Raw genomic sequence first — 12,025 nt, 5'->3', positions numbered from 1 at the left:
CACCAAAATCCCTCTCGGCATATCAATCCATTCTACACCATTCACGGCGATAACCCCATCGAAAGGGACTTCTCTTGTCCAATCAACCCTTCCTCGTTAGCAGGCCCTCCAATCAGGCATTGTGGCTCCGACTCAACCTCCAGCACTGCTCTTACCAGCCTAAATACCATGGTCGGAGGAGTACAAGCGATCACTAACAGTCCACCTACGAGAACGATCCAGCCTTTCACAGTGTCTCAAGTCTCTGGTCTTCTGTCTTCTTTAGAAGAAGCAACAGCAAAACCTAATTCCAGGTCTATGCTCACCAGCTCACCAGCATCGGAATCTGACACCACCTCAGTGGTCCATCTGATAGAAAGTTCATCAATTGCGCCGGCTTCCCTGCCGATGACAACGACAACGCACAATTTCCTGCCTCCACTTCAAGTTAGTGAGACTCCTCTCACAAGCGCTCTCGATTCATCCAGAATTTACACTTCGTCTGTAACAGCCACTACTATTGCAGAAACAACAAGTCTAATTTCAATCACTATTCCCTCAGCAACCCAAACTTCAACTGCAATTTTGACCACTGACTACAGCGATACAACAATGGCACCAAGCGATTCTTTGTTTTCGTTTATATCGCCTGACCTTGAGTCCACTTCTTCGGATGGAACTCTCTTCATCGTTACGGGTCCCGCTCAGGTGTCACCCATTCCCACCAGCATCAATTCCGCCACAATTAACAATTCTGGACCGAGTTCAGCCGAACCTGAGCCTACCACTTTCAAAACTGAACTCAGCTCAGGGATTACTACATCAGTGTCAGCTGCTTCGATCGAGGCCGCTTCGGCGAGACCGTCAGATGTATGTTTGCACGAACCGATCTATAAGTTAGCTTTACTGACATATCTTAGTCCTCCACCAGCGAAGCAACAGGTCTCTCAAGCCAAGCAAGCCCGCACGGGCTACATGGATCGAAGGCAGTTGCCGCAATCGTCGCGCCGATCATTTTTGTTGTCGCCCTCATCCTGTTGGCAGGCGTCGTTTGGTGGTTGCTGACACGCCGCAAAGAGAAGAAACGCGCAGATCGGTTGGCCGAAAAGGCAGTTTGGATGGATCAAAGTTACATCAACTCGATTCGCGAGAAAATGATGGGTATCGACGAGGAGAAGGTCAGCAACCTCATTGCCAACAAGTCCCCCATAAACAAGGTCCCAGGTATTGCACGATCCAACAGTTTACTCGGAAGCAAGAGGCTATCAGTAATCAGTGCCTCGATCCCACCTCTCCGACGATCCAGCAAGCGAATCGATAGAGCAGAGTACTTGGATATGGCACGTTCAAGCAATGAAGATAGGGCTTCGAATGTCGAGAATCTACCAGACACACCAGTTGACCTCGCCACCAGTGAGCAGACCAATGGCCTCATGGCGATCAAGAATGGTCTTCCAGCTTCAGCAGCGGATCACGACCATGGAATCGCTGGGCCGAAAGTTATTCCACCAGGTCCAACCAAATCAGGCTCGACTGATTCACCTGTCGACGCTTCGACTGATTCTGGTATGGGTGCAATTACGACGACCGAGGAAGGGAAATTCGAAGATAGTGCTACGCATCGACGCAGTGACTGTGTTATCAGCAGATTGAGCCACGGACTAGAGCGAGCGGTTCGCCGTCGCAGTGGCATGGAAGGACTACGTTAATGCGCAAGACGAAGGATCAATCATGGATGACCGCCAACAACGAGATGTATAAGATTGCAAATTCGAACTGAACACGACACATGTCACAAGATTGCGAGTTGGAGTCGTCCAACCACGGGAGGTCCCGCGATATCAAACCACAAGTGCGAAGTGATGAAGAACGTTTCGACAGTCGTTATATTCGAAGAATGCAAGGCGAGAGTGTGATGCGGCACCATGCAGGGCCTATGCATCCGATGAATCAATGACAGGAAGACACGACTGACCACAGCACGAATGGCACAGGACCATACATAGGATGCCGTTATCAGACTCAGAGGGGCTGGTGGGTTTTGAAATTTCTGGATCAAACGTAGCACTCGCCTTTTTGAGTACGATACGAAACAGCATGATGACGGAGCTTATTTGCATCATCGGAGATTTGGTAACTTGCTTGAAGTTTGCAAAGATCCGGGTCCCAGCTGGTAGTACTTGAATACTTTCTTTTTTTTTGAAAAGTTCAAGGAAGAGCAACGGCCATTCATACATTATTGAAAGGCCTGATGCATCTCCGTTCATTTAGCTAGTTAATAGTTTTCTCTGTGGATGAACACTCACCAGAGGAAAAGCAGTCAGTCATACATGGGATTTCGTTCCGTAAGTTTCAACATTCGAACTGAGTAGCTTACTCATGCTCAGTCAAAGGTAGTACCTTGGTATCTTTGATTCGTTGGATGGCTTCAATCATCATAGCGCCTTGCTAGGAGGGTTGATGCCGGCGCATATTATATGGACGCCCGTAGACAGTAGCAGGAGGCCCAGTCACTTAATATAAAGTGACAAAAATGTTCGGTGTAGGTTTTTAATCGTGGAAATTCTGCTGACTTCAACGTACCCGGTGAGGTTGTTCACTTAGGCTAGAGTGTATACCTTTAATTATAGACCAACCACTTGCGTGTCACATAGAGGATCGATTATATCTTCCTCGTGCCACGAGTGATATTAATACAGGGATTCGGCACTCTCCCTTGTTTGGCTAAGTGGTCCCTTGGAATTGGCCATCTGGTAATTCGGCTTCGATCCTGAGTTGTGGGAGGTGGATACAGAAAAATCCTTTTTGGCCCTTTTCTAAGAAGCTACTTTCAGAGGGCATGCAGTTAGGGTCTTAGTAAGGCGGTGGATGGGGGCCCGGGGGATCATAGATAATTCCTTTTGATCCAACCTGCCACCCTCTCCATATCGAATCCTTTTGTCCTACTCCAGGTGCCCTCAAGCGGCCAACTGAGTCCTGTCCCCTCCGAAAAGACGACCCGATACTTTCTCAACTTGTCCTCCGGAGCTTTCCGGCTTTCTTCCCTCAAATAATCCAGCGGCCACACATTCTTGATGACTTCCTTTCCCGTCACTTTCTGGATGGTGTCCGCAAGCTCACCATACGTCAACGTGTCACCTGCGATATAGACCGGCTGATTCCTAGGTGCTTCGGGATCCAAAATCAGCTCAGCTGCACATCGGCCGATATCTTCAGCTGTCGTGGTAGTGATAACGTCATCCCAGGAATTCAGCGCCGTGACCTTGATCCTTTCGCGATCATCGTCACCGACTTCCTTCCCAACCACCCCCCAGAACTCCTCGAACAAGAAACTCATGAAGATGCCACAACTGAGTATCACCCAATCCGTTGCGTTCTGGCCTCTCAAGATATCCCGCACATCAACTTGCTCACTGAACAGACCCTCGCCACCTTCTCGTCCGATCGCGTCGTAATTCACTCCATGCTGCCACGGCATATAAAGTTTCACACCAGCACCGAGCACTGCACATGTTATTTTGGTAATCGTTCCTGCTGGACTATTCATCCCACCGGCATGAATGACAGTGGTGTGTGGCCTGAACAGCTCCGTCAATGTAAGTTGGTCTTGATTGTCAATGTCGCCAGGAACGAGTCGGACTCCTTGTGAACGATATACATTTTGTTGTTTGACCTTTGAGCTACTGGGATTCGAGAGACTTGTTGGCCTGACTAGTAGGCTTATGGTTGCTGGAGATGAAGGTGTGTTGAAGAGACGGTTGTTGACTAGAGACGTTAGAATTTCGTGGCCCAGCTCACCGGCTCCAAGAACTAAGATTGAATTGGTCGATGATGTCGCCATCTTGGATAAGTGTGCTGTGCCGGTTTGCGCTTGCTATTGAAAAGCTTGGTAGGAAAGGGATGGCTCAAGTACCTAAGCAACGTAGAGCGACCCGACTTGAAGATCACTGAGTATGCTTGAAAGAAAGATTCGTATCTTACAAAGCAGGCTGGGGTATTGCGCATTATTAGTCGGAAGGGCGCAGAGCCTTGCATGTTCGGCTGCTATCATTGTCCTATCGCCGCCACAAGGTTCTTGGCAAATCCTCGGCATTCGGACTTAACAAGCGGCTTGTCAGCCTATTACTAACCTACCTGATGGGGTTCAGGAATTGCAACTAGGTAGTGAACAGTGTATGCTATCGGCTGAGTCGCGGTGACTGAAATTAGGATAATTTGCTGTTTTCAATACCGTTAATCAGCAGGCGGTACCTGGTGAGAGAGAACTGGCTTCTCAGGTCAGGCAGCCTTGCCTCAACTGCAACCGATTCCGTTCCTGGATGGCTGTCTAAACGCCTAAGGGCTAGTCTTGGTGGCGGTTCATCATGTGCAGACATGCCTGGAAGTCTGAACTGACAGGTTTTGATCCAGCCCGGCTCACAGAAACTCTGAATCTGAAAATGGTACGTTGGTCCTTATCGCGCGCCTCCTCCTCGGTATCTATTTACATCATCTTTGCAACTCGAGAGCTATCCTGGCGCTCGTCGCAGCTTGAGACAGTTCGGAAGGGCCGACGGGTCGATATGAAGTGAAACCAGCGGCGCAGTCATGCAGACAAATGCAAATCCAACACATCATCTTGCGACTCTGCTCAATCTATGCACATCGTGCGCAAATCCACTGCAAGGCATCCGATATTGCCAGCGACTAACCTGCTCGTGTGCTCAAAGTTGGGGCACCTATCTCAATCGCAGTCTTCAATCGCGGCGCTGCTTTGAATAGGGCACTCGATGCCACCCACTCGTTAGATTGCCGCGAAAGTTATAGTGAGGTTCGTATGACTCCGGCTGAACATTATATCCTTCATCAACAGCCTTGACCACGAATTGTCTCCCCGCGAGACGCCTTGGTACTAGCCACCTCCAACGAGTCCATGCCCAAGACTTGTTGCCATGCGTCTCTTCAGGGATCAGTTCGGCCTGGTACCATGACCGACCGTCATCTGGGCTGATGTCCACTCTGATGATCCTTCGACCGCCACCAGCAAAGGCGTAACCCTCAACCTCAACGGCATCTTCCTCCATGCCATAAACACGAAGAAGCTTTTGGTCATCTGCCGACCGAGGAGAGGCGTTTCGAAGAGAGGTGATTACGCTTTGCACTGGCATCTCCTGAATGGCAGGAGCCTTTGACCAGTCGACATTTTGACCGCCTTGATTGGGTCCAAAGCACTTGTAGTCGCGCTGTTGCCATTGAGATTGAGACTCCTCATCTGAGAGAACTATTCGTTTGAGCCACTTCACACTCCGTGCCGCGACATTTCCGGGCACTAATACGCGCAGTGGATAGCCGTGATCGGCGGGCAATGGTTCGCCATTCATCTCATAGACAAGCAAGACATCCTCTCGTCTTCCGACGGCTTTTTCAATGGGTATCGAAGCACCATAGGCCTCTGCACCTTGAAATTGAGCATGCCTGACGCCGCTGTCATCATACTCATTGACATCAAAGCCGGCATCAGCAAGTACGTCTCGGAGTCGGACACCGGTCCATACGGCGTTCGAGATTGCTCCAACGTCCCACGGCAACCCGTTCGTAGCTCGCGCTTCCTCGTTCATATGTTGGCGGCGATTGCCAGAGCATTGCAATGTACATGTGACTGTCACTGGCTTGAACTGCAGGACCAATGCATTCGTTAGCCAAGCTCAGAGACTCGTGACCTTACGGTTGTTCCGTGACCCACCTTGGTTTTCAAATCCTCCATAGAATACTCGAGTTCTTCTCCATCAGGTAACTCTATCTGCAGCTTGTGGGATTTTGGATCTATCTGGGGTACCCACAAATGGTGTCGGACGTAGAAAGTGTTGTTCGGGGTGATAAAGGTTGCGAGATCGGTGGGGGCGGTTTCAGCGTTGAAAGGACGACTGCTATGGACGACTAAACGCGAATCCCGCTGGGGATCGGTCTGAAATGGATCCTCGATATCGTTTGAAGGTACCTTGCCGTCAATGAGATCACGAGGGTCTAGGTCACCGACGTAGTACTGCTCCAAAATATCATAGACATCCTTTTTCTTATGAATTGTGAAAATCTCCCAATATGGGTCGATGACCCCCCCTACAGCGCGAAGGATGACCTCTCCTCCCGGGTGATTGGGAATCCAGTCTGTGATGTCATACACTTTGCTGCCTTTCACCACCCAGCGGCGTTCCGCTTTAGCGCCATGTTTTCTGACTTCACTCAAGCGGATAGTCCTGCCAGCCGGAGGCGCCTCAGCATGAGCGACGGGCGCCGAGTAGAAGAAATAAGAACCCAGTAAACCGGTCGCACCGGCTGCAAAGACCAAATGAGTGAAGGCTGAGACACGTTCAGACCGACGTGCTTGGAGACTGGACGAGTACGCTTTTCTGGCATTGGCCGCAGAGCTGGTTCTCTGATTTGACAGCGCCTTGACCGTCCGCAGAGCTAGTCTTCGCTCAAAGATTGAGAAAGACATCCTGTGCGGATTTGCTGAAGCCAATGACTCCGGACCCAAAGCGACCGGTTATGTAGGCTTGCAACGCTTATTTTAGTTGCAAGAAACAAAGGAGAGAGAAAGGAACGGGGCAATCATAGGGGCTTTCGTGAAGTTGCATACAAAGGTGAAGGGAACGTCGAGAGCTTGGGTCCATGTCGGCTTTGTTTACAGGCAAAGTAAGTGACAGGTCGTGAAATGAGATGAGGGGGATGGGGACGGGGCAGGGGAAGCCGCGCCGCTGCCGCTGCCGCTGCCGCTGCAACTGCAACTGTCATTGCAACCGCAACCGCAACCGCCTCCACCGGCGAGGCTCCGCAAAGCTTAATCGTTTATCAGGTCGCCGATTACGAGGCTGAGGTCGCCGATGCTACAAAACTCCACCCTGTGCGGAGAGTGATGTTCACATGACAATCAAGCGTCTTGTGGTTGGAGGGGTAAATCCATTGAGCACCTTGAACAAGGAGGAATATTCCAGGCAACAAAAACTCTGGAACTTGGCCATCAACTCCTTCGGCAATCCTGCCGACAATATTGCGATGCCCAGCACGAGACCGCTGCTTAGAATACCCTGATCCTTTTTTGTGGAAAGACACCCTCCAGGGAGTCTGCGAGTAATTCCAGCAGATCACCTATTTCCCCTGAACTCCTCGCCACACCTCTCAGTCCGGCCATGAGGAATGTCACATATTTCGTGAATTCCTGCCTGATTTTAATTATCTCTTCCGTGACAGATGTATCCTCGTCTAGGATGAACGTGGAATACCCCTCTCCCATGCCATCCTCGTCCTCCTCGTCCTCGCTGCTGCTGCTTTCATCTTGTTCTACTTTCCTTCTCCTTCGCCGGTGACTTCGAGCCGATATGAAGGAGCTTGCCTCGAAATCTCTGGAAGACTGCTTAGCCGCGGTCAAAGGCGACGAGACGATGTCCGTAAAGCGTAGGCAAAGATCCAGTATGCTTAGCAAACTGTCTTGGAGCGGTTTCATGCGTTTGCCGCTCAGGCAGGCAAGCTCGAGCAGGCGAACGTATTCGTTATGGATTGAGATCATCTCGTCAACACTACCTTCCAATCTGCTTCGCATCGTCTTGGTCATCGGTGCAATCGTGCAACTTGTGAAATGGTCGTAAACACTGTTAACAAAGACAGCCAGTGTGAAGCACAGGTCTCGAGCCATATTTTGAACGGCTGGCTCTCCAGGTAACGGGACGCTTTGCACGCAGAAATATGCACGTCTTTCAAGGACAAACTTGGCCCGGCGGATCTGGCCGAGGGTGAGTGCAATCCGTTGGTAGCACGTAACTGCTTCAGGAAGAATAATGTTTGCTATCGGCCAAGAGATATCGTACGATACAGTCAGAGCACTCAATATTCTGACTGAGCGCCTTCGACTTTCCATGCTTCGTGAAGAAGTGTATGTAGATTGCACATTGAGACGTTCCGAATCAATACACTTCACCTCTGCGAACGTTTCAGCTAGGCCATCTGCCACAAGAAAACGGTCATTCCAAATTTCAACACATCGGTCAATTTGATCAAACAATTTGCCTTCAAAGTTGTCTAGCACCGCGCCATCTTTACTCAAATAGAGATATTGGAATGCATCGAGGAGGCAAGAAAGTCCGAAGTGCTCTTCCAATAACCCCTTCAGGGCACCTGTAGAGGTCGATAGGACTGAGGACAGCTGTCTATCGATGAGCATCTCAAAGGTAGCAGAAAACGGAACTGGTAAGGTCGTTGCAATTTCGGATGCTTCCTCCGCGGCTCTTGCCAGGCCAAGCTCAATGAGGGGTGTTTTATTCTCAGGAGGGTTCAGATACTGCAGTAAGGCGGCGGTCTTCCCAGCAGCGAATATTCTCTGCGCGTAATTTTCGAGAAAAGAAGGTATAGTTCTATTCTCGTCTAAAATGAGGGAGAACCAATCGTGCCAAAGGGTGGCCGGACTTCTTGACGCAACGGATTTAGAGATGAAAAACGAGCAGGAACTCCCCTCAACCACGCCCATCTGAACCCATGCGTCAATAGGGACTGCATACTTCTCAAAGGCTGATGCAAAAACTGGCAGAATCGTGTCCAATGTGGGTTGGTCGAAGCACAAGTATGCCAGATTGACATGTTTGTACATGGCGTTCAAAGCAGCGACCGGCTCGTTGTTGGGCATATGTAGTAAGAGGCCAGCGACTGACTTTAATGGCACACTTGCTCCACTAGTCTGATGGAGCAACTCCAGCAAGGTGATGACACCAGTGGAATAATTTCCATTCGCTACGTCCATTTGGAGTTGGGTGATGAATCGATGGAATTCCAATAATATGTCACGAATCCGATGTTCAATCAGTTGCATGACGGCATCATTGTGCGAGTCCTCTAACCATCCCATGACAGAACGCATTGTTGAGCCAAGGTTGGCGGCTTGGGTCAGGAGTCGAGAAGATGTCTCAACTTCAAGGTTGACAAGACGGTAGCGGGGATCTGGCTTCAGCTCGTTGCCATACAAATTGAACATTGATGTGGGAAATCCGTTCAGCATCATCAATACTTCTCTAACTGCTTGCTGCTCTGACGTCTCGATAGATAGCCCTGCCTTGTTCCAGAATTGGCAAGAAGCAAGGTCGGATGATGAAGATGCCTCCTGAGCTAGCCCTACTTTCTCGAACGTCCGTGAAACTGCTTTCCCAATCGACCCTCGTTGCTTTATGCTGACAGGCGATGTGGTTGTGGTGGAGACGGCAACTTCGTCTTCATCCGAGCTGAGATCACTATACTCCGGGATGTCCCAGATGTTGTCGTCACGACCAATTGGATCCGTCGCCTCAATATCTTTCCATGTCAGGGGCGGAGGCGTCTGAGGCTTCGCTTGGATCCTTTCAAGGTTGCGGACGCGGCTATTGTTAACGGGGTCCATGGAAAGATGAAGAAGGAGGTCTAGCACATCAGGCAACCAGCGGTCTTCAGTGATGTTTAGCTTCGTACGGCGAGAATATAGCTCTTCGGCGACATCATCGAGATTGAGCACTTGAAGTTTCTCTTCCAGGCCTGTGAGTCTCTCGATAACCTCAAATTGATTGGTTGGCCCATAGCCGTGATTCTTCACCTGGCGTATGAAGTCTTCTTTATATTTGCGGATGTCTGATTGGGGAATTGATGTGGGCAGAAGGGACTGCACGAGTTCCTCCAACCACGCGGTTATGGTGGTCGAAGAAGCCATATCAACTTCTCCACTCGCCCAGCGCCCTCGTACATAATACACTTGGATGCTGTGGGATGTGATCTTTTCCCGCCTCGATTCTCCCTTCCCAGGTACGAGGAAACAGGTGGTGTGGTTGGTAGACAAATTGGGCGGTGGGCGGTACGCGTCGCGTCAGAGCGTGGACTGCGCTTCCCGACACAAATAGTTCGCCGTAGGATTTGCCACTGCCCCAAGAATCGTCATTGTCGAAAAGCATTCGAACTTCCCTGCTACCCGTTTGCTCAAGTTGCATGCGTTCTCCAGCTTCACAGCACACCCGAACGAGGATGAAAAGAGCTTCTGGAGCTCGAACGCGAGCCGAGTTAGCCAGCTTTCTCGACAATCTTTTCTTCTGTCCATCATGCACGACATGGCGGAAGTCGAGATCTCTATCAGGTTCCTTTCAGGGAGCTCAACGTGCTGCTAACGCTGCCAACACACGCCGATGCGCCTCGACCTTGAGTTCGACCACCGCTGTCAATGCCACGAAGAATGTGCCTTCAAGATATAAGGGGCTGTACCAAGCACTTAAAGATGTGCGCACGAAGGCACCGGGACAGGTCAATCTGAGCCGCCTGCAACTCGCCCTGCAGGGTCTGGAGTCGGAGACACCCACTACAAGAGTAGCAGTTCTAGGGCTAAATGTCCAGAATACAGCGCGAAGATTAGTGCGGCTTCTCTTAGCCGATCCATTGAGGGATGAAGAACGATGGGAGAAGGACTTCTTAAAGAGCACAGACGATGCGAGTCAAGGGCTTTTGATTCGCTTTGGTCACCCCTCGAATCCCAACCTGCCACGGGCGAGAACGACGATACCTGTCCTCCGTGTCCCCTCGAACGTGCTTGAAAGAAACAATATTGAGATCATGGTGGCATCCATACCTTCCCTGAGGAATGGAGATTTGCAAGGAATGGCCACCATTACCTCAGATGCATTCCTCTCACCGTCCATCGGAACCCCCACTGCCGCAAATGGCCGGCAAACCATGATCAGCCAGCCTGTTCACAGTAGTCTACTCGTGACGCAAGGTCTGGACGAAATGGTCCTCGCCGCAGAGCTACTCGCATCGACCAATTTCGTGACGAAGGAGGATCGGGATCTCGTACGCCTCATAGTCAACCTGGAAAATATCAAGCAGCAAGCACCAGGCACTGTATTGATAGTCGACGCCACGCAGGCTGAGGAAGGTCTCGCGGCCATCCGGCGGTCAGTCGCCGAGGCCAGATCGTACGAGCATAAATGGGTTGGATCAGGCCTGCCAGAGCTATCGAACTGGCTAACTCTGTCATCAGCCAGCCAATCAAACGAATCGATACCACGACCACTGAGAAATCTAATATCGTCCATTATCTCCCACGCGACACGTAACTTGAGCTCGGAGGCAATGCTAGAAGCGCGATCCAGCCAAGCAAGAAGCTTGAGCCCTGCCACCCAAGCCCAGCTTGAGACATCGATTGAGGAGTTCTCGCGAAATGCACACCAAGAGCTGCAATCCGGACTGGCTTCGGCGTGGAGCTCACGAAACTGGAGGAAACTGGCGTGGTACAAGCTGTTCTGGAGAGTGGATGATGTGGGATTAATCATCACAGATTTGGTCACCAATGCATGGTTGCCACGTACAGAGCGAGCCGTCTATGAATTGTCTGGTCGCCTCTCACAAGCAGGCGTATCACCTATAGACATCTCAGCAGCTCCACCAAGCCAAGGCAGAATTGCAACATCTACGGAGCCGACATCTGTTCTGCAGGCTCAATCGAGCCTAGCCACGGACCCTGCCGTTGAGCCCGTCATTGTCAATACTACCGGGACGGCTGAGCTCAGACTTTCTCCCACCCCACAACCCAGCCCCTTGTCATCGTCTATCTCCCATACTCGGGCCCAACAAATCGAACGAGCAATACTAGGTCTCACCAGTACTGCTCAGCAGATCGTTCTAAAAACCCTGTCTCTGTCAGGGATATCTGCCGGTCTATCCGCACTCACCTATCTGTCGCTCACATCTGGCAGCATGTACGAGGCTGGCACTGTCGTGGCACTGGGAACTGCGTATGCTCTGTGGCGCATGCAAGGTGATTGGCACACGGCGACCAAGGCACTAGAAGAGGATCTTCTTGATGAAGGCAGGACGGTGATCCAGAGAATCGTCGGAGGAATGCATCGGTTGGTGGAGAACGGGAGTCGTGTTGGGGAAGACTCTGTCGAGGTCCAGACTCGACTTGAGGCTGAGCAAGCCGTGGCGAAGGCAAGGGATGAACTGAGTAAGCTTGGGAAAGAGAGCTAAAGCCTCAGCTGCCTGAATACAAAATTTAACGGCATTCGTACAT

General features: G+C 50.8%; 4 protein-coding genes across 4 annotated transcripts; 1 reads left to right on the top strand and 3 right to left on the bottom strand.

Moving 5' to 3' along the window:
* Window positions 1–2,863: 2,863 nt before the first annotated feature.
* Window positions 2,864–3,820, bottom strand: A1O9_09069 (uncharacterized protein; the record flags this gene model as incomplete). The annotated part of the gene is made up of 1 exon (XM_013401763.1): window positions 2,864–3,820. The coding sequence occupies one exon, from the start codon at window positions 3,818–3,820 to the stop codon at window positions 2,864–2,866; it is 957 nt and encodes a 318-aa protein (XP_013257217.1).
* Window positions 3,821–4,715: 895 nt separating this feature from the next.
* A1O9_09068 (uncharacterized protein) lies at window positions 4,716–6,454 on the bottom strand (the record flags this gene model as incomplete). The annotated part of the gene is made up of 2 exons (XM_013401762.1): window positions 4,716–5,633; window positions 5,684–6,454. The coding sequence occupies 2 exons, from the start codon at window positions 6,452–6,454 to the stop codon at window positions 4,716–4,718; spliced, it is 1,689 nt and encodes a 562-aa protein (XP_013257216.1).
* Window positions 6,455–7,033: 579 nt separating this feature from the next.
* A1O9_09067 (uncharacterized protein) lies at window positions 7,034–9,679 on the bottom strand (the record flags this gene model as incomplete). The annotated part of the gene is made up of 1 exon (XM_013401761.1): window positions 7,034–9,679. The coding sequence occupies one exon, from the start codon at window positions 9,677–9,679 to the stop codon at window positions 7,034–7,036; it is 2,646 nt and encodes an 881-aa protein (XP_013257215.1).
* Window positions 9,680–9,987: 308 nt separating this feature from the next.
* Window positions 9,988–11,982, top strand: A1O9_09066 (uncharacterized protein; the record flags this gene model as incomplete). The annotated part of the gene is made up of 1 exon (XM_013401760.1): window positions 9,988–11,982. The coding sequence occupies one exon, from the start codon at window positions 9,988–9,990 to the stop codon at window positions 11,980–11,982; it is 1,995 nt and encodes a 664-aa protein (XP_013257214.1).
* Between the last annotated feature and the right edge of the window lie 43 nt (window positions 11,983–12,025).

The sequence above is a fragment of the Exophiala aquamarina genome (assembly GCF_000709125.1).
Source record: "Exophiala aquamarina CBS 119918 chromosome Unknown aczIA-supercont1.9, whole genome shotgun sequence".
Lineage (NCBI taxonomy): Eukaryota > Fungi > Ascomycota > Eurotiomycetes > Chaetothyriales > Herpotrichiellaceae > Exophiala > Exophiala aquamarina.
This window is presented reverse-complemented; position numbering and strand designations above follow the sequence as displayed.